Genomic DNA, 23757 nt, shown 5'->3' with positions numbered 1-23757 from the left:
CGCTATCCTGATTATCGGGATCTCTTTTAAAACACCATCAGCTTTACTCGTGAATATGGAAAATGAAAATATGCTTGACTGTCTTTTTGACATTTTGGCGATATTAACTCATTTTTATTAGAATAATTTACATACACTCTCTCCAAACTTTACGCTTTACTTGTTTGCAAAACAATAAGCAGTAAGCACCAACCAATGATAGTGATTTTGAACTTAAGAAAGCTAATTGGTCAAAAATATATGTGCTGAGGGCCAATAGCAAAACATACCCTCCAAATACATCTGCATAAACCCGCTCTGTCTCTCACACGCACACACTGTCGCCATGTTAATGCTGGATCGTTTAAGAACAAATGCCGGAAAGCAAAAATCCCACATCTGACATTTTTCGGAACAGGATCCGGCTTAAATTAAGCTCTACTTTAAGGGTAATAAAGTCCTTCACACACCTTCCTTCACAGGTTCTATCATAAAATACAAGGGTTTTTGGCACTAGTGCACTTAACGTTGGTTGGAACAACCTCTCTCTGTTAAGAGGGAAAAACTACTTCCAAGTAATTCCAATGGTTTAACTGTAAATTGAATGCCAGGGATGAAAGCACAACGTTCCATAAAAAGATCCATAAAATAAAGTGACATACCAAGGAAACGGAAAGTCCTCCGCACTAATGGATTGAGGTAACAGCAGTCCCCATTCACGATGGTCTTCTCTCGACTGTCAAGATCCTTTGATGTATACTCTATCAAGAACAACACAGTTTCTGTCACGGTGATCTGAAACAGAGCAGAACATCAGAAAACGTTAAAAAATGTCTAAAAAATTTTGCTATATAGCTGTTTTTACGTGTTCTGAAGAAAATGTGAGTGGTGCTTATTAGTGCCAATTAGCCCACAATCAAAACAATTTTTTTATTTCATCAGGTCTGGAATGGAGTACAGAACTCAGAAGCTACTGTACTAGTGTGTGGAAAGCTACAACCTAAAAACTAATTTTCAGTTGCCAATGGAAATGGTAGGAAACAGAACACACGACTGAGAGAAAAAAAAGTTTAAAAACGACAACAAGACAGAAACAAGAAATTGATTCTCTGGCTGCATTGTTAAAGCCTGCTGGTTCTGCCTCTGCAAATTACTCATAATAATAATAATAAATGTGTTGTGTTTTATTGTGCTGATGATCATTATGAGAACAGGCATTATTTCTATCCCATAAATCCAAATAAGAGTTTGTTCTGCCCTTATTTGCATTTATTAGTAGATGATGTGTTGCAATATTGTTGTAGACAGAAGCCTTGCTGTGACTAGAGGCCTTTTTATGCAGTGTACTTCATCTACTCCAGGACTGAATCATACACTGTAAAAAAATTATATGATCATATGACAACATATGTTTTTACATTTAACTTACCAAAATAAGTTAAGCAATTGTTAACTTCATTATACAAGTTTCAATTTATTTGTTAATGTCAATTTGATGTAATTTAAGTTGAAATGACTTAAACATCCAAGTTGATTGTACTTAAAAATTTAATGCAGAATTTTTTTTGTGTGTATGGTCGGTTGGATTGATATTATTAATAAATGTTCTCCATTGACTATGTGACCCTTGTTACACCATTAGAAGAGATTAACTCTTAATATTAATATTTTGATGAAGAACTATGAAAACTTGGTAAAAGCAACATATATTTGAAACTGAATTTCACTTTATTAATAGACTGCATGTTCCTGGTCTTATTGAGAATGATTCATCAGAATTTTTGCAATTTTTTATCAAAATGTAGTAACTTGTTCTGCCTCTGAAATGACTTTCCTTTTCCGCTGATGTCACCAAGCCCTCTCATTTTTCGCCCCTCTCCTTCAACCTCCTGTCACATAAGACACCTTGCACAATCCAATCAATTCCCAATGGATAGCTTCAAGTCCTGCAACATTATTTTCTTGTTGAAAATCATGTTGCATTTAGAAAAACATCACATTATATCATTAAAATCTGTTAAAAGCTTAATTTTGTGCTAATTAAATTGTGAAAATTAGTTTTCATGTCATCTTTAAAAATGGATTTTAGGATCCATAAAGATTTTAGGTGTTTAAAGAGAACTTAATCTGCAATAAAAGTTAACTAATGAGAAATTGCTTTCTCTTCTGTTCATGAGCTCAGGGATCCGAGTTTGACTGAGATAAAGAGACCAGGATTCGGACTCAATGAGGAACTTGAGGCTTTCCTGATCTGTCAGAGTGATTTAAGAGCTTGTCCAGCTCCTTGAGGGTTTGCTTTTGGGGCTTATACATGCAAGGAGGATCTTCTACTTCCAAAAGCAGAGGGACTTAATCTTGTATTCTCAAACCGCATAAACCACCGCAATAAAATTTGGCTAGAGAAGCGTAAGAGCTCGGTAGCCCCTTTGCAGCCCTTCTTACTTCAAAACACTAGCACAACCGCTCAAGGCTTTACACACACACATACACAGCAGAATCTAGGTTATGAGCATCCAACATATACTTCTATATATTTAATGCAACAACCTTAGACCCTGACATGGCAATTTCTATGTGAAAAATGATTTTGATTACTTGAAAAATTACTTGATTTTATCCATTGGGAATTTACTGGGTTGTGAGAAAAAAATTCTCCGTATGACAGATAGTTAGGGCTGAAAAATAAGAGGGCTTGGTGATGTCAGCTGAAAAGGAAAGCCATTTATTCTATCATAATGATAGATTACAAAGACATTGGAATAATGTGCACTGAATATTGATATTATTTCTTGTTGACAATAAAGTTGAAGTATGCTGTTTTCGTACCTCTGGTGTCACCAAACAGAACAGAAAAAATAAAGACAGGTTTAGAACAGGTTTCCTTAAACATGCCCCCTGTCGTTCATTGGTCAAACAAATAGATAGCCCCGCCCTGACCTCATACCATTGGTTGAGCCTGTTGCAATGCCAAGCTGGTCAGGATGCTTGTGTTTCTTGCTTGTGACAGTGACTCCTAGTAACTACAACACAGTATGACTGACTGAATAACAAAAGTAGGTTAACTAAATGAGGTTTAAACAGTGTTTATACAGTCAGCTGTTATAAGGTTAGTTCACCCAAAAATGAAAGAAATTGTCATCAACTACCCACCTTGTCGTTCCAAGCACGCAAGACTTTTGTCCATCTTCGAAACAAAAATAAAGATATTTTTAATGAAATATGAGAGATTTCGGTTTCTCCACTGACAGCCCACTCAACTGCCACTTTGACGCTTCAAAAAATTCAGATCGTTAAACGAATCCATACTAATTGAGTGGTTCAGTCAAAATTTTCTGAATAGACTTGATCGCTTTATATGATGAACAGATTAAATGTAGGCTTTTATTCACATATAAATATTGATCAGCGAACATAAACAGAAGCTCAATCGTATGCTTGATGCACAAGAACAGACCTCATTGGTACTTGCCGAAGCTGAAACGTGCTGCGTAACACGAGAATGAACGTTCTCGAATGTAAAGCGAACATGTTTGAGCTTCCGTTTACCACATCTGATGTGTGTGTGGGCTGATGAATGTGAATAAAAGCCTAAATTCAATCTGTTCATCATATAAAGTGATCACATCTCTTCAGGAAATCTGGACTAAATCTCTCAATTCATATGAATTAGTTTTACAATCTCTTTATGAACTTTTTGAAGCGTCAAAGTGTCAGTTGCGTAGGCTGTCAATGGAGGGACAGAAATCTCTCAGATTTCATCAAAAAGATCTTCATTTGTGTTCCGAAGATGAACGAAAGTCTTATGGGTTTGGAACGACATGGGAGTGAGTAAATAGTGACAGAATTTTGGGGTAAACAAACCCCTTAAGGTCTAGATTGCATGTTTACAATTTTTTTAACTGATTAAAACATGTTAATAATCGGAAACAGGTAAACACACCAAACAATTCAAATTACAGTACAGATGAACTCGTGCACACAGTGGTGTAAACACAAAGAACTAATCTACATTAGAATAGAGAGGTTAAATCTTTAGCGGTAAGCTCTAAGCATTTGAAGTTACTGAGTGGAAATACCTCTCTTTTACCATACCAATATGCTTGCCAACCTTAAGTGCTATCTGTAGATCTCAAGAAGATCTCAAGAAGAGGAAGAAACTAAGGATACAGCTGAGCTCATTTCCTAAAGTCATTTTTACAAAAGCTTGATTTAAAACGGTAAAATAACAGTTTTAATACAACATATTCACATATTTCTGCATAACGGCGCTCCAATAAACGACACAACACAATCATGATGTGTAGCCCAACGCTAATGCCCAAAAGTGGACATGAAAACTCGACCGTTTCCAACCTAATGGGCTAAAACTCACTAAACACAGAGCAATTCAAGCATGAAGTCCTGATCACTCAGCCAGACATGAACATCTGTTAGTTTCTCGCTGGTTTGTAGGGCCCAGATGATCGCTGTTGACAATGGAGAGATATTTGTTTGGACTGTGTTAATGAACAGCTATTTCATACTCATCATGGCTCACTTTCTGTTGTCAGAGCATCTTTTCAATCTGTTCTATAGAACGGAGAGAAATCTAGAGGTGTATTGAATAAGAAGAATAATGCTGTGAAAAATAAGAAAACTCCACAACCTCTTGATTTTCCTGATTACATTTTTAAAATCACCCTTTTATATCAAAAACCCTTAAACCACCGAATTCAGAAACATTACTGGGATGTAACAAGGCAAGTGTCATAAAGATTATAAATATATAAAGACCACAGAGACAAAAAGATAGGATATTTAAACAGCCAAATCTCAACAATGGAGTATGTTTGGAATAATCTCTGAAAACTGGGGATTAAGATTTTTTTTGGGTGAAATCTTCCTAGAAAGAGAAAAAAACCCACAACAATACTAACAAACACTAACCAGTACTAGCAAGCCTTTTCCTCATCTTCATGTGGAAGCCCAATTCACTCAATTCAACTCATAATTATTACTTACAATTTCGTAAATGGGCTTCCATACCTTCAAGTTTCTCCTAAACAAGCTTTCAAAATAAATTTGTCAACCTGTAAGTCAAAAATTATAAATATATTAGGGCGGTAAAAAAATACTTTTTGTACCCATCTATTAAATTCTACAACAAAGTGTCATTAGTTAAAACAACAATACATCTTCATTACCAAGATGGCTGCCAAGTGAAGTGACTTGCCTTAAAGGGCCTTTGATTTTGGTCAGTACCGACAGAGACTCCACACACATTATTTGAGCACTGCATAATACTAATAGATTTGAATCTTATTTTTGTAATCTTAAGTACTTTACTTATAGATAACCCCTCTGTGCCAGACCAAATATACTCAATGAATGCTATGACAGCTCTAACTGGGAATGGTCAAGAAGAAAATACAGCAGTTAAGCATGCTTATATGAGTTGTGAAGTAATTTACTGTATTTTGACAATCTAACAATAACATAAATGGCACCTGAATCCACACACATTTATATAACACCCCACAGCTGCTAAATTGGATGTAGTTAAATATGTTTTTGAAAGCATAATGGTGGATTTGCCATAAAATTGGGTTGTCAATACTAGAAACTGGTTGTTGAATTGTCCATGATGGCAGTCACAACTCAACTTTGACATACAAGTGTATACTAAGACATAAAAGAAGTAGTTCTGGGGACGAACATAAATGGAAAGCCTCAACATCATCCAAAGAATATGATGATCTATCACATCTGACTGCATATCAGAAGCAGACAGCTGTCATTCATCAGTTTTCATGCATTATAGAAAATAAGCACCAATGCAACAGCTTCAAAGTTAGAGAGATCAAAAACAACACATGAAACACTCAAATAAATAAATGTTCTTCGATTTTGAAATGTAGATATTCTCTTTACCACATCAATAATTGTAAAAACCTAATTGGAACCTTTATTTCTAAAAGTGAGTCAAATGAAATATGAGCATGCTTATATTAGCTTGTTAGTTATAATTATTAGTCATGTAGTAATTGCCTTCTCCTAAGTGACTTGCAGCACATCTTTATTACAGGGACAGGCCCCTGGAGCAATCTGGGTTAAGTGATTTGCTCAAGGGCACATGATGTTAGGGGACGTCTGAATGCGTGTGCATGAGAGTATGCGTTATAAGACATGTTTACAAGTGCACTTGCAAATCATGAGTTAAAATGACAGACACATTGCATCTTAATCTTGCCACGACTACTGGTCTGACCTTTCACTATCAAGTGAATCTGCAAAAATCATCATGAAAATGTTTGGGTAAACCGATTACACTCAAACTTTGTCTATTATAATCTCTGACGAAGAATGGGCTTTGTTATGGTTTAGCACATTTGGCAGTGATCTTCAAATTCCATTCCTTATCAGAAGTTATCAGTATTAAATATGTTGTAACCCGTTTTAAATAAAGATGTGATTTATCTAAACGTCTGACTGTCTACGGGTGATATCGCAAAATCGCATTCAAATCCGGCAGCGAACTTATTATGATGAGGGATTTTTGTAATCATATTGCTTTTGTAAGACTTTTCCCCCATAACCCACACCTTAACGCATCAATGTCATTTTTGCCAATATCAGCTCAAACTGAGCAATATCTCTGTCTGAAACTCATATCTTTACCGCAAGCCTTTCAGACTACAAATCAGTGTGGTGGTTTCACTGCGGAGATAGAGTTCATCTCTCTTTACGACAGCTTTGGCTGGGGTCACAGTGTTACGACGTAGCAGCTGGATTGTAATTTTTTCTGTCTAGAACAACATTGAGCCAATATCTGTCTACGCCACTCTGCTCAAAAAGGTGTTTGGGACAAATATAACAACCTAGCTGCCATGTAGCGACACTTATAACCTGTCAGCACTGTGAATGAAAAATGCATCTATTACAGTCTCCAGAAAGGAATCACTAAAAATAAGTAATCTTTAGTTTAGATTTCCTTCTTTCCTTCCCTCTTTTTACCCCTCACCTTTTTCTGCATTTAAACTATTGAAACCAATCTAGTCTCATGCTGTATCTGATTATTAGCATAAAGTATAATCCACATTACAGCTCTTAGCTAAAAACCATCCACTTAGGCAGGAAGAACCATCTGACTTAATGTAAAGTGACATATCAACGATTTTTTTGTGATGTTTAGAGTTGGGTAACTCTAAGCAAAGCAGAAAATACAGATCTGCTGAAGGCAAGGCTAAGAATTTAATACTCACCAAGTGCTAAATTTGCAATAAATAAATAAAAATAATAATAATAATCAACAACAACAACCTTGGTGAGTAAATAAAACATGACTCAAAATGTAAAATGGAATTATCTAAATAATCCAACTGTCATAGGGGCAAAAATATAAAATAATAATCAAATAAATAAATACATAACATTTCCATCACTCAAGGATATAATTTACTTTATATTAAATATCTTTTTTTTTTTACTCTTGAATATCATTTAAAGATTCAATGTCTTGAAACGCAGAAAAATAGCAGTCTGTAAATGTGCACACCCAAATGATTTAAAAGAAATACCATCTTAAAGCAGCCAATCAAATTGGAGCATGCCATTTGGAGAAAGTGTTTGCAATGTTTGTGTTCAGTATGCATATAGACGGTACTTGAACAGTTTCTGGTCAGTCTATGGCGCACCACCTGAGGCTGAGACTAAGGGACAGAGACTTTACGCAACACTGTTTTCAACTAAAAACAGGAAGCTTTTTATGCGTTTTGCCCGCTCATTTACACAACAAAATGAAAGCTTTTGAAAATGTGTTTCAAAGTGCAAGTTTTTAGAAAAATGCGAATTTGTGAAACTGGTGACATCCTGCACACTGCATATTACGTGTTCAATCTATAGGCGCTTAGTGTTTCTTTACAAAGTGACAGCGCCAACTACTGGCCTAGCCTGAATATACAGCGTTTTGTTCATTTTCGTGGATCTGTGTGAAAGGGGATCGTTTTGACAAAGTTGTTGCCTGTACACTTAACTTCTCAAAAACGCATAGGAAAAACATTACAATTTTTAGTACATCGTTGTCATGTAAATAACATGAAGTAAAAATGAACCAAATGAGAACACATCCTTTTATCTGCTGCCATTCATCTGTAAAACACATTAGGTGAATAAAGAACCACGCTATGAGCTGACAGAGAAGCAAAGGTCCAGCGTGGCAGCACTTCAGATTGAGTCACTGCCAGTGATGAAATTATGTGGGCTGGTGAACATTAAATTACAGACAGTGAGATGTGAGATGTCTATACTCACAGTTTGCTTTTTTCCTCATGAAAAAACCTGCAGTTTTCAATAAACAAGTGTTATTTAACATTGACGCAGTTGTGAGTGAATAGACAAGCTAATGATGGCATTCAGTACTGGGGCAGTGCCTGGTGTGATCTCTAACATCAAAGACTTTGATATGAGGAGAGAGGGAAGGGGTTATGATATGCAGGCTTAATTTATGCGTGCATAGATAATCAAATCTCATTATGCTGACTTACCAAGATGGAACACATGCAGTAAACATATTTGGATCTGCTGCTTAATTATACAGTCCTGCATGAAAATGACTGTTTTGTGCAAGGGTTAAAAATTATCCTTTAAATTACGAATAAACAAAAATCAGAAGAGCTGGAAAGGCAGTTATGACTCACATAAAAGTCTTATCTTAAAGACTCACGGTGTGCATTATTTCTGTAATCCAGAACCACGCTACTGATGCACATTACAAAAGTATTTTTATTAAACCTTTTTATCCCATCACACTTAATATCAATGCACAAATCAATCTCTAATCATATTCCGTGCAGGTATTTACTAATCAAGTAAAAAGAGTTTGATCTCCCTTCATGAAATTATTAATTTAATAATCAATAAATGCAACAAAAAACACACACACGCACACACACACACACACACACACACACACACACACACACACACACACAATTGACAAACAATATCAAAACCCTTAAATCAATATCAATAAATATTAAAGACAATCAGTATAAGTGATCACATGAATTTATAGTCTGATAGGCTTACATGAAATTATGAATTTATTAATAACTACAAATCACTCAAAATGCCTTAAAAGAAAGCAAATATGAAAATCACTAACAAATCATAACTCATAGTCTATCAAGGAAAATCAATACCAAGTATTATCACCAATAAATCAGTTCTGGACTTATGTGCTTACAATCGATCATCAATTTATCAAGAAAGTCCATATGAAATCACTAAACAATCTAATCTGCCTTGATGCATTCATTCATTCATTAATCAATAAATGCAAATGCACATAAAAACACTTATAAATGATAATCAACGTCAGCTGATCACTTATCAATCAATAACACAAATCAATCCACCACAGTTGTCATTTAGCAATCCCCAAGCCAGCTTTTATGCTATAACTCATTCATTGATAGAGCACTTATCAATGATAATCAATATCAAATGATTCATCAATAGCACTTATCAATGTATTGACTGGCATAAGAACTGTCTTCAGTGACTCACCAGTAATGTGGGGACTCCAGTGACCAACGCGTACAGCAGGGCGGGCGGGATGGCGCTCGTGTCCTCGGGTCCGAGGTAGGGTTTCGTGTACGCGGTCTCGTAGCAGAAGAATCCCTGCACGTGCACGTTGAACGTGTCTGTGTACTCGAAGTAATATGCCAGCATGACCGTGCCCGCCATGATCACCAGCTGGAAATAAAGCATGGTCGTCAGAGAGTGGGGCAGGAACATTTACCAACAATCCAGTGGAGAACCTCCAAACATCTGAGCTCCCGTTATAGTTCCCGCATCTCGCCGGGTTCTGACGCTCCGAGCGCACGCGAGGTTGGCACACGAAGACGCACTCGCTCGCATGGCACTGCGCTCGAGCCGGAATGAGAGAGCGAGAAAGAGGAGAGCGCGATAAAGTGCCACCGCGCGCTCCTCACTCAAAGCAGCTGATGATGAAGAGACACGTCAGGCGCCGTGCCCGCGCCTCATCATCATCATCATCATCATCCGCTCAAAGGGTCTTAAAGAGAGGCGCTATTCCGTCAGTCACTAAATGTCACCTCTGTTCCTTTAAACCTTGACGAAAAATTTGAACAATCATAAAATAACGCACACACTAACACAAAACTCTAATGTTTAAAACAAACTCTAATCAAACTTGAATTGCGCGCGCGCATGTGTGTGTTGGGGAAAGTTACTTTTAAAAGTAATGTATTACATATTGCGTTACTCCTTGAAAAAGTAACTAATTGTATTACTTAATTACTTTTTATGGAAAGTAATGCATTGCGGTACTTTTCCTTTACTTTTTCTCATCTGGGCTGGACTTGCTTGTTTGGTTTTTAACATATTGTTGGCAACTGTAAAGGCCCTTTCACACCAAAGGTTAAAAGAATAAGCCTCAAGCTGAAAGTAGTCCAACCTTACTCCTGATTTATCTTAACATGGGGATGAGAGAGGTGTCAGTCTATAAATGTGTCAACAAATTAGCTTGCATTACGTTTTTGAAAAAGTAACTCAGATTTGTTGTAAATCTAAAAGAAATGTGTTACTTTACTTGAAAAATGTAATCTTAATTACATAACTTGCGTTACTTGTAATGTTACCCACAAAACTGCATGTATATATATATATATATATATATATATATATTTCTTTCCAAAGTAGGTTAGACTGTTTTATTGTTGAATAACAGCATAAAGAATAACATAAAATCAAAGATCTTAGGATTTTCTTTAAGTTGATCTGAAACAATTTGATCTTTTTCAGTTATTATTACATTTCTTTTTTTTAATAATACACCTTATATATTAAAACAGCTGTGATAAAGTCTCACATGACTCAACATGATTATTATTTTTCCCTTTGCCAAAAACATTAATAAAACTCTAGTGAGACATTGTGAGGAATCATCTGCCCTGCTGGAAACCCCTCAGATTTCCACATTAACCTTGCAGAGAATCAATTACAGCGCTAGCATATGTTTGACTGTGTGATGCGGTAGAGCTGTACATCTGTTGAAAACTCTAGGAAAACTAATCATGATAATTGGGCTGTTATTTACATTACTGTGACAGTTAGGATGTGTTTCCACTGAGAAGAAACATGGCAGCTGGGCTGATAAATGTAGCTGTGGTTTCCACAATAGGAGAGGACTGAGGAGAGACCATTAAAAAAAAAAGTGATTCTATAGAAGAACCATTTTTGGTTCACTAAAGAACCTTTCACTGAACAGTTCTTAAAATAACTCTTTTTTTTTCAACTGTTTAACACAAAGAATCTTTTGTGTAATAGAAGGTTCCATTGATGATAAAGGTTCTTCATGGAACTATATAAAGAACCTTTATTTTAAATAGTGTGATATTGTGCTTTAATTTTGCCATTATTTATCATATATTAGCAATTGACATTACGTTAATAATGTGTTGTTTGTTTCCAAAGATTTTCTTTAGCACTTGAGATCAAAAATGATTGATGATCTTGGGGATGATGTATCACTGAACATGAAAAGCTTATTCTTGATTTTTACAGTTCAGAAACACCCAAAGGAACCAACTGACCTAGATTGTTTCCAAACCCACAGACCAATAAATCAGAGTCCTAATAAAGACATCACTACAGACTGGCATATAAAGAAGACAATATTACAAAGTAATGAAACAAATTACAGTGATATTCATAAATCCATTAAAAGCAGACACTGCACATTTTATCATTGCTTTTATAAACAGCTCCTAAAAGACTAACGACGGAAAGCAACTTCAAAGCAACTTGTGCACTTTATTTTTTTAAGCTTCATGAGAAATTCATGGACTGTCTTCAGCATACTTAAGAAGATCAGAAGGGATTGTCTTAGCTTTTTTCAAAATATTTGTGTCAGGCTGAGAAATTTATTAAAATAAATGGCACTCAATTTAGAGGAGCAATGCAATCTGTGCAATACATGCAAGCGTATCACCATGACTCCGTTTCATTTCCACTGCAGAATACAAGTAAGGGGTCTATAAATTATGTTACTATTCTGTTGTTCACCCTCAAGCTGTCCCAAAACTTAATTTCTTTTGTGGAACACACAAGTAGTTGTATAGCATAATGTCCGTGCTGCAAATTGCAATGAAAGTGAATGGTGACCAAGTGTCAATATGATTCGACAGCGTGCAGCATGTTGGGTTCCGGATGTAAAAACATAAATTTTCTCCATAAGGAAACTGATTTTGAATGACAACTTAAAAACCTTTAAAGACAGACCTACTGTGAGCTACAAGGTTGCTAATTGATGGTATTTGCTTCTGCTGAAGCCGCCAGCCTGCATTATTTCAGCTTATTTTTAAAATAATCATGTTTAAAAGTGAAATTACTGGTGGGGAAACTGCATTACCCATGATGCTGTACAGAAAAAATAAAAAATAAAAAAAAAATGTTCCAAAATAGTTCTTTAGCTCTTATTTCTCCATCATTTTAAATTCGATTATGCTGTTCGCAATGCTTCATGAGACAGTAGTTCTTTTCCTCACTAAAATCGTTAAGCATACAATCTTGTACCTTTGTCTTTGTGTCCGATTTTCTAAAACTTTTTAGCTTCAAATCAAAGTTTGTAGTGTTGTGATTCACCTCAATAGCTGATTGGCTTGGTTCACGGCTTATAACTCTTTAACATAGACTTAAAAAAAGCCACACACCGGAACCAGCGCCGCTGAAAAGGGGGGCGGGGGCACTGTTTCCCTCTATATGATTTATGTACTATAATATAAGTCTTCGGAAGTCTTTCAGTAAGGAAAATGATGAAATTTAAGTCTCATAATCTCCTCCACTGCCGCAGGCCACCTTTCATTTTCATTGTATGCTGGTGGTCTACAAAAGAAAGAAAGTCATGGGTGAGACAATTATGAGGGAATTTCTCTTTAAAAAACATCAGAAATCTGTGCTGGTGGGCTGCAGTGTCATCTTCAATATGAGAGTGGCTTTAGATGAGATTGTTTTCTGGAATTAAAGCTCATATACTATTGGATTCTTCTATAAAGGGCTTCTTGTAAACAGCCAGCAAGAGCAGTTAGTTGGTGTTTGAGGGCCACCATACTTCAACAAAATGAAATGGTTCAATTACAAGACTGAATGTTTGATTAACATCAATTAGAATAGTCTCCCTGAAACATCAAATGTCTAAAATGGTCCCAGTTAGGGACAAAACACAATGACACTCCACACAGACAAAGAAAGGAGGTCAATTAGTTGCATTTAGATGTCTGAACATCAAGCGGAGAAGACTGATTGATTTGAATAATAAAATAATCATTGTAAAATAGAGCAACACATCAATACACCTCAAGGTCACTATGATTTTAATTAATAATACATTTTAGGTATGCATGTATGTATAAAATTTATTTAAATATAAAATGTATTTAATTTAATTGTCAAAATAATAAAATGGGCAGAAACAACCCTATTTGCATTAAAGTTACCCAAGCCATATCTAGGGACCAAAAACACCAAAGAGATGATGGGAATTGGTTCTTACTCCACCTAGCAACCACCTAAAACACCTTAGCAACCATATAGCAATACCCTGGAAACCCCATAGCAACACCATGGCAACCACTCACAACACCCAACTTTTGGACGTACTCCTATATTTGCATTTTAGAAGTGAACAAAGCCATATCTATATAGGACCCAGAATACCAAAGAAATGAAGAACACCTTAGAAATCACCAATAAACCACATAGAATAGTCATATTTTATTCAGTAAAAAGACAAAGAAAAAGTAAACAGCCATTTCCAGGAACCAGAATACCACAGAGACTAAAGTGATAGGCTACCTACCACCCACAACACCCTTGTTTATAGACAAGTTTTTAAGAGTCTAGGTTGGAAAACAAGTAAAAGTCTTCTAGCTTGTTAAAAATCTGACCTGTTGTCTCGCATGTCCTGCTGGATGAGTCTTCTGTTCATAACAGTGAGCATAAGTGTAGATATGAGAAGGTCTGTTTTTTTTAGCCTCCAGAAGGACATAACTAAGCTCTGCATCAAAGCCATATAATAGCCTATAGAATGATTTAGGCGAGTATAAAGAATAAAAACCCTTTCTCTCCCTCTAATAGTTTGCCGTTGCTTGGTTAGCGGCTGTTCCATCACTTATTCATACAGCTCATGATTCTTTTAAATGACTCTGTGGCTTTAAGACAGATGCTTCACGGAGCACTTTAATCATCCACTTTTCCCATATAAAGGTGTGGGTGTAATGAAGCATTAAACTCAATATTAATGCAGATCATTCAGGAAATAAGGAAGAGAGGACTCGGATGCAGGGCTTTTCTAATGTGCCCCTCTCTCTCATATATATATATATATATATATATATATATATGAGAGAGAGGGGCACATATATATATATATATATATATATATATATATATATATATATATATACAGTATATATATATATATATATATATATATATATACACAGTATATATATATATATTTATATCTGCAGCAGTTATTAACTTTAAAGCATTAACTTGCTTTTATGAATGTCACAGAGAATAACACAGACAAGTCTCATTACCTGAAAGGGAGAACATCCTGGGAGAAATTTGCCTCCTCTTTTATTAAGTAAGGTTTTATGAGGCCACAACCCTTTTGAATATGACACGGAGATATTTTGTAGAGAGGAAATTTAATGTGGCCTTTGAATTAATAGAACATTTGTTACCATGAAAACTGAATCGTCAATTCTTTTTGCTTTTAGGAATATTGGAGTATTTATGATAAATGACTTATCTGTGCACATCTTTTTTTTTTTTTTATTCATGAGCCCTCATCTTTAATAAAAATAATCACTTCTATTCTCTGATGACATGTTTACTGGCGTGAGGGCGGAGCAACCTGTCACTCACATGATATCGACCAATAGCAAACCACAACCATCCAATAAATTCCCAACGGACAAAATCAAGTTCCACCCTAAATTTGTTCTTGTTCAAGAAGCCGTTTCACTCGGATATACGTCACAGTAGGGGAGAAAAGACTTTAATGTCTCTTTAATCTGCTAATATGACAACATAAGTAGTACACCTCCAGAAACTGCTATTTTTCAGCATTTTATGGAATCAGACTTTTAGTTTTTAAAGAAATGCCACATCAAACATTATGTTCAAATAATTTCTCATATGTCATGTTTGTTCATTTTGAACAAAATCAAAGCAAACAAGTAATTAGGCTGTGTGGTGAAGTTTGGCAAACTTTGATCAGTGCTACCTTCAAACATTCGTTTAATCTACGGTTCAGAGATTCAGAAGTATGTCCTCGGAAGACCAATATTGCACATAAGCCTATCTTTATCTTCCATCTAGTCTTTAATTAAACCATTTCAATAATCAAAAATTTTGATGCAAGTGTCACTGTTAGACAATTACATAAGGGATAAAGTACAGCCAGACACTTATTATTGCAAATTAAACCCAGACACTAGATCAGAAAAAGAATCAAGGGTTTATTTTGAAATAATGAATAGCTGACTGTACGTTACGCTGTATGGTTTAAACCTGAAAGTGAGAAGTATAATGTATGGTTGCTACAAATAAAATGTCCAGCATGATGATCTCTTACAAGAGCAATGTTTTGAATGCCAGTAGTGTATCATTAGTGTATACTATTGGGGATCACTCGATAAAGCAGAATTATAGTCTGTCCACGCTAGGCATTATAAAAGGACTGTTTAGTTGACTTTCCTTTACTTGAGAAATGAAATATGAAAGCCTGCTCTTGTCTCAAAGGTGCCACAATTCTGAAGAAACGAAGTGCCACCTAGTGGTCACTAGAAGAAGAACAACAACTTTGCCACCAACTACAACAAAGCTTAGACAAAAGGACTGATATATGAAAAACAAATCCAAGTTAAAGCAAAATAATGGACACATTATGTAACAATTATTTAATACATGAACCAAAATGATGACAGTATATATATATATATATATATATATATATATATATATATATATATATATACAATATATATATAATAAAAATATTAATAATAATAATATACTATAACATAATTATTAAAACATTTATTTAAAAATAATTTCTCAAGCCACCTAGCAACCACATGACAAATAAAAAACACAGTTTTAGACATACACAGATTCTCATAATAATATAATATAATAATTACCATCTACCAACTTCCCAGAACACCCTAAAAACTATTTTTAAATATAATATGTTATAATATAATGATTTATTTTAAGAAATTTCTCAAGCCACCTATTAACCATCTAGAACACCTTAGCAACCATCCAAAACACCCTAGTTTTGGACATTTTCTTCAGGAAATTAAAAATTATAATATAATACATAATAAAACACACATACTGTATACATACATATAATACAACAATAGCCTATATAAAAGAATAGAATAGAATACGTGTATATATAAGAGTAGCTGTTATTAACTCCTTTAACTTATGAATAACTAGTAGCTCAGCTACAGTTTCCTCAACACTGGAATGAATAACCTCTCAATTAATTTAGAATCTGTTCCTACATTGCAAAAACACAATTATGCAGAAAATCTGCATTCTTCTTGAAGAAAGTGCCACCCAAAACAGAAATGCTGTCAAGCACGCTTCCTTCTTAGGATCGATATTTCAAACCAGAGCCCTCTGTGAACCTCATCACCGGACAGATCTCAACAAGGCATTTCGGACCACTTGCAAATATTTGCAGACAGACGCGTCGCTGATTGCCGTGGCACAGCAAACAGCCGTTTCATTCCTGAGGCCCTGTGCCAGTCTCAGCCCTTCAGATTAATGAGGACGCCCCACGGGGAGCGATGACCAAGCATTTCATTACAGGCTAACAACAAAAGCTAATTCAGCACAGTCCCTCATAACTGTGATCCCTCCGGACAGCAGTAAACACTGCCGCTTCGTGGAGGGAATTAACTTTTTTGTTTTGCAGCACTCCACGCATGATGTTCTCAAGAAGTCAGCGACAAGCTTAGTGAGCGAAAAGTGTCTTTGCAAAACTCTGCCCCAAACGTAATTAAAAATTGATCAGGGTCTGTTGAGATTAATATAGATTTGGCTGTAAGAATTCATCTGCAAACAAGCTTAAAACAAGCGGTTACAAGGACAGATTCTAATGTTTTCTAACAAAAAAGCTCTTTTACACAATTTAAACTGTGACCATATTAATTAAATAAAAGGAAAGTCTTTTTTAATTATTAATATACTTTGGTATAAATATAAATAACATCACATCAAATATAGACTAGCCTACACTCCAAAAGTTTGGGCTTGGTAAGATTTTTTTTTTTTTTTTTTTTTACTGTTTTTGAAGGCATTCAACCCCAAACTTCTCAACGGTAGTATATAATGTTTTTTAATGTCGTATTGCTTCTTTTTTTTTTCATCTCCCACTATCCACCAAATTTCTCTCCATCTTCAGGCCACAGTTTATACTATGCCATTTGCAATGGTTTGCTATAAATATAGAGCGAGAAATACATTTAGACACTAAGAGTAAATCAGTCTGTCATGAGAAATCTGCTGCTGGTTTGTGTTTGCATTATGGGTAAAGTGAGGCTTGATTGACTGCTGTGAGTCAGGCTAGACTGAATATGTTTCTTTCTTGCTTTTTATTTATTTTATTTTTACATCAGTGGCGCTTTAACATGGATGGACTCTCACTCTATACCAGAGATGCTTCAGGCTGCCTTAAACCATTTCTGAATTTCCCTTATGTTTATGATATGTTTAATATTATGAAAATTCAGAAGGGCAGATTCTTATACAGTGCAGTGAGATCTGAAAGCGTAATACATTATCCAATATACATTAAGTAACTATAAAATGCATCCGTTTCCCTGAATAACAATCTTTATGGGTATATGCAGGGGAATATGTGACTTACATAAATGTATTAAACATAAAGAGCCACTTGATTTCCCTGAATTTTGCTGCATGATGGCCGAATATATAGTATTTTTGGCAATGCATCAGTGAATTACTGTGCTAGGAAGAGTTTCTGTGCCTTTAGGTGTGAGGGAAGATGCTGTATCTCTGGGTGTTAATGCATTGATGTATACCTCAGTGGAGGCACTACAGTATATAACACCCACCTCTGCAGCTGAGAGCTAACGTGTGGGCAACTTTCTTCCTCAGCTCAATCCAGAGATTTGCTGAAGAGCATCTGTGATTTACTGTCAGACAAAATGTGCAAAAATTGTACCATTAGCTTGTCAATCAAACTTAAAGTGATAGTTCACCCAAAAATGAAAATTCTGTCATCATTTACTCACCCTCAAGTTATTCCAAACCTGTAAGAGTTTCTTTCTTCAGCTGAACACAAAAGAAGATGTTTTGAAGAATGTCGGTAACCAAATAGATGATGATAAAAAAAAAATATGGAAGTCAATGTGGCCCATCAACTGTCTGGTTACCCTAATCTTCTTATTTTTGGGTGAACTATCCCTTTAAGATACTAATATGCAACCTTAAAGTACAAAAATGTTCCCCCTTCTCTTTAAAGAAAAGCCTGTTCACTCGGCGGCCATGTTTGCGACGCCTCCAGAAAGCTATTTTCGGCATCCAAGACCATGTCCTATCCATTTAAATGGGGGAATCCTGAAATCTCAAAAACTGATTGACAAACTCACAATTAAATAACATATTTCAAATCAGCAACAAAATCTGACATGAGCTGTCCCATAAATGTTGTTTCTTATGCTCAAATTCACCTTATTCTTAATGCACGGCGTCGAGGCTTCCGGTCTCATCCGCTTCTATTTATTTTAGCTGTGCAAAAACTGTCTGTTATGGCGCTTGATATTGCAGACTGTACTTATATTATTTAAATGTATTATTGTAATCATAAACATACTGGTTTTTAAGGCAAATTATTTGAGCATTTACAGCATTTTGTCATTCTTCCTGTTATTTACATTTAGCGGCAATCAGAAGTGCCCACACAATCACAGAAAATAGCTTACTTCTGCGTTGCAAAATAAGGTGAATAGCATTAAAATAACTTGTTTGTCAGGCTAGACCACCCAATGCACATGTGCAGTCCTAAGCATGCATCTCAGAACACTGACTGTTTCTATAGTAACCGGAGATACACCATGACTTACCGATCAGCGATTGGCTCATTTATTTAAAAGGCGGGACATATTCCGCCATTTTGTGTTGCAATGTTTCTCCCATTCATAAGTAATATGAGTTCACCATATTTGTACATCTGGAATCACAAAAAGTGAACCTTTCAGGAAATTGCCCCAATGACAAGCATTTGTACACTTAAAGGGATAGTTCACCCAAAAATGAAAATTCTGTCATCATTTACTCACCCTCAAGTTGTTCCAAACCTGTATGATTTCCTTTCTTCTGCTGAACACAAAAGAAGATGTTTTAAAGAAGGTTGGTAATTAAACAGTTGCTGGTCTCCATTGACATCCATAGTATTTTTTTTTTTTCCTACTATGGAAGTCAATGGGGTCCATCAGTCGTTTGGTTACCGACTTTCTTAAAAATATCTTCTTTTGTGTTCAGCAGAAGAAAGAAAGTCATACAGGTTTGGAACAACTTGAGGGTGAGTAAATGATGACAGAATTTTCATTTTTGGGTGAACTATCCCATTAAGGCACAATTTTTGCATATTTTTTCATGTTCCTGGATCAACAGTGCTGAATGTATGGAGGGAAAGAGGAGTTGGGTTACTTTTTTTACTGTTGCCGCGGGTTGATTAAAGAATGTTTGTTCATAACTTTGAGAGAACCTTGCCAGAATGTTAGCCAAAGTTTTGAGAACATTCCCTGATAATGCTTCCCCTCAAAAAGAGTCAATAGCCAAATAGGTGTTATTAACCAAAATGTCTCTGAAGAATTTAATTCACGTGTAGGAAAAGGTGAGTTCACAATGGGCCAGCTGTTGCTCTTCAATTGTTTATACTGTGTATAGGCTTCAAGATCACAAAGTTACTTTGTCATTATTATGCAGGTTGTGTATATGTGTTTCTTACCTCAACAGTGAGATATTTGTAGAATTCCTTGCGAATTCTTAAATCAGTCATTTTTTTCTGTTAACTTGGATGTCTGAAAGAAAGATAAGCAAGTTCAATGGGGGAAATATAAGCAGCAGAAACCACTGGGTGGCACTAGTGATCCTCTTTTGATGGTTGCGCTTGTTTTGTTCAGAAGTGCTTTCTCAAAGTATATCACATAATTTTTCTAACATCTTTAAACAAATCTGAAAAAAAAAACAAAAAAAAACATAAGAGTTCAAAAACTTAAATAAGACTTTATGCTTTCTGAAAGTTTATAAAAGCTCTTTTTATTTTGCAAGCTGTATCCACCAAGGTCACCATTTCAAGAGATTGATGTTTAAAAAGCATCCTTGAGCTGGTGGAAAGTGCAGTATAAAATAAAATAAGTAAGAGAACCATTGAAGTGACATGCATACAGAATTTGTTGGCATTACATGCTTTCAAATACCATAGCAAAAGCATTTGAAAGATTTCTGAATCTAATATTTTGTCTTTTAATTTGTTAAATTATATTATATTCTTCTTTGAAATCAAATATAGGTGCTTTACAAATTACATCTTGTAGTTCATGTCCAGCTGCTTAAAGCATTACATCGGGTCTAGAGTGAGCATTCGGTCTAATTTGTCTTGGATAAGCATGAATTCTTAAATGCAGAAATTTGGTTTAGTCAACCAGAAATCCCGCCTCAACTCTTCATCATGTTCCTCAAACCATTCCTAAACACACAGTGTATCCTGATGCCATCACTTCCCCAGGTAAATGGGGCATATGTACACGGCCGTCCACATTAGGTAAGAGAGAACTTGACTCTTCGGACCAGGTGACCTTCTTCCACTGCTCCAAGTTCCAGTTCAAAGCTTGCGTACCCATTGTAGACACTTTCGTGTCAGACAGAGTGCAGTGAACTGTGTGTTGTGACACATTCCTCCCATAACCAACACTAAAAAAGAGACGTGTGCCATAGTAGACCTTCTGTTGACTTGGACCAGACATGACAGCTTCCGCTGCGCTTGTGCATCGATGAGCCATGGGCGTCCATTGTACCTCCTTGGACCACTGTTGGTAAATTCTCAACCCACAGGCCTTGCTGTTTCAGAGATACTCTGACCCAGTCGTCTTGCCATAATTTGGCCATTGTCAAAGTCGCTCAGATCTTTATTCCTGCCCATTTCTCCTGCATCCAACTTGATTACGAGAACTGATTGTTTAGCATCTAATCTACCCAGACCTTAATATGTGGCCTTGTTAGGAGATGATCAAAGATATTCGACTTCACCTGTGACTGATTATAACAGCCTGATCTCACGGCAATTCGAGGTGGCTAATTCGTACGAATTAGTATGATTTTTGCTAAATCGTACATATTTTACGAATTGTCCAATTCGTATGAATTCATATGAATGACCTACCCCTGACCCCGCCCCTAAACCTACCCATCACGTGGGTTTAGACAAATCGTACAAATTCGTACGAATAAGGTTGTACGAATTCGTACGAATTAGCCACCTTTTTATCAATCGTACGAATTCGTACGAATTGGTTGTGAGATAGCGTTGGTTATAATGTTTTGGCTCATTGTTAACCTAATACCTCATTTAACTAATAGACAATACCTATGTGATTATAAGGAGGGTGGCTATAAGACGTATTTAGACAAATGAGACACAAATAAAAATGTTTGAATGTCTTTGAATTATATAACAATATATCAAACCAAGTGACATTTATTTTACAGAAATATAGCACAAGCACAGTTTTCAAGCAAACATTTCACATACAAAAGGTTTGCTGCTGTAGGTTTCAAATGATAAAAAATAACTGCCCTTGAAAATGAAAACACAAATATTTGGACACTTCTTGGTTGTGAAACAGTAGAAGAAAATGTGCATAGTTAATGTGAAAAACTAAACCTGTTGTTTCTCTGCTACTGTGTGAACTTGAGAAGAACTAAAAAAATAACCTTCACACCAACTGATTAATAGTAACTAAAAATGGTTAGGGAATGTGAAGTTAGTAGTAATAAAAACTTTTGCATAATTTGTTTGAAGGTGCAGCTTATTTATGTTTTGTTATCTAATGCAATTGAATTCAGACACTTTTAAGTGTGGCTTAAGTGTTTTAGTACTTTTTGGGGTCCTTGTATTCCATGCACCATCCTCTGGTTGTTCTCGATGCATATTGTATACAGCTGTGCATAGTATGCACAATTAATAGTGTTAATATAAACAATTAAAATTCGTACTGATTGTACACAGCACAAAATAAAAACATAAACTTATTTAACAACTTTAAGTCAAAATAGCAAAAGAAACCCCATAATAATTCTGTGTGAAAATACAGTGTCCTACCTTTGCCTGTTTGACTTTATCACGGCATCAGGACTCTCCTCGAGCTAAGTTATAGGAGGGAAATATTTAGTATTCTCTGATGCTCGCTGCTCACATTTGTTTGTTTTACTAAACTTTCGAAAGTACAACTCGTATCTAGGCTATTAAATGAGAATTACCTCAGTCTGCTGCTGTTACTGTTCTGCGCACACGCTTCTTCCGTTTCTTGCGCGCTTCAGGACAATGACCCACTGCTTGTGTCCACTTCACCTCATCTCTGTTAGCAGGACATGCCCACCTGTAGAGTTTTGTTTCTTTACGTGACATAACGCTGTTGTAAGATTAATGTCACTGGAATTAGAATAGAAGAGGCCGTTTTCGTTTTTGTGGCAAAATAAACCTCCATCATCGTGATCGGGGTCGATCCATTATTGCTTAATCTGGTCTGAACACTGTGCACGCATTACCTCAATTAGTGACGTCAGTTTAAAGTAGTAGCCATTTTTTCTCTCGAAATACTGTATGTTTGTTTATTATTTTACTGGTTCTTTGTCCACTGTTTATAATATTGTTATTATGTTGTATTATTGTCTACTGTTTATAATTATATATGTTAAATTCTGTTTTGATGTGTTACTGTGTATAATAATAAAAAATACTCATAATTCATCGTATTCTACAAGAACACGTTCAACGGTTACCGTCTATGGCAAGCCGTTTTGACATTTAATCCTTAAAACCTACTAGTATCCATTTTCATGCTACTAGTACTTATTTTTTAGATACTATATATTCCATTAAGTAGCCTACTTATTCATTACCTACTAGTGCTTTTTTTAGGTACTAGTGCCTATTCGTTATAGTGCTTATTCTTAGGTAGGCCTACTAGTACCTTTTTAAAGATAGGCTACTAGTAGGCCTACTTATTCATTAGATACTACTTATTCCAATAGTGACTAGTATTTAATTATACCTAACTTGTAAAGAAAATTAGAACTTGTGCTTATTTTTTAGTTAGTAACATTTTAGATCAAAGATATCCTTACCTTAATATATACTATTTAAATAATAAGTAAGCAAATAATATGTTGAATATTAATGAACCAACAACATATCAAAGAGAGATGACACAGGAACGGACTGAATTGCAGTAGGCCATTTTTATAATAACAATATAATAATAGCCTACCTTTTTATGGAGTAAAATAAAATAATTAATATATACAAAATATACAAAATAGTGCATATATACTCTTATTTTGACATGACCCTCATTCTCAGACGCAGATTAATATTCCGAATTTTTGATTGTAAGGAATTATGAATGCTCACCAAAAATCCCAATCTCTGGGTATTGT

The 23757-nt window shown here is 35.4% G+C and overlaps 1 protein-coding gene across 6 annotated transcripts in view; it reads right to left on the bottom strand.

The window, feature by feature from the left end:
- Positions 1–22861, bottom strand: part of plppr5b (phospholipid phosphatase related 5b) — a gene marked incomplete at its 3' end in the record, with an annotated part of 56039 nt that extends 33178 nt beyond the window's left edge. For 3 of the 6 annotated variants that reach the window (XR_014029152.1, XM_081352237.1, XM_081352239.1), the window contains exons 1-2: positions 9526–10067; positions 642–774 (exon numbers count right to left, since the gene is read on the bottom strand). Coding sequence is in view for 5 of the 6 variants with exons in the window: in XM_081352237.1 (XP_081208363.1) it covers positions 642–774; positions 9526–9756 (364 nt within the window). Of the gene's footprint in view, positions 1–641; positions 775–9525; positions 10068–20047; positions 20121–22420 lie in introns of those variants that run through there. The other 3 variants (XM_081352235.1, XM_081352238.1, XM_081352236.1) reach the window with 3 other exon arrangements.
- Positions 22862–23757: the final 896 nt, after the last annotated feature.

The sequence above is a fragment of the Scardinius erythrophthalmus genome, assembly GCF_964197995.2.
Source record: "Scardinius erythrophthalmus genome assembly, chromosome: 22".
NCBI lineage: Eukaryota > Metazoa > Chordata > Actinopteri > Cypriniformes > Leuciscidae > Scardinius > Scardinius erythrophthalmus.
Note: the sequence above shows the minus strand (reverse complement) of the source record. Positions and strands in the feature narration are given on the sequence as shown.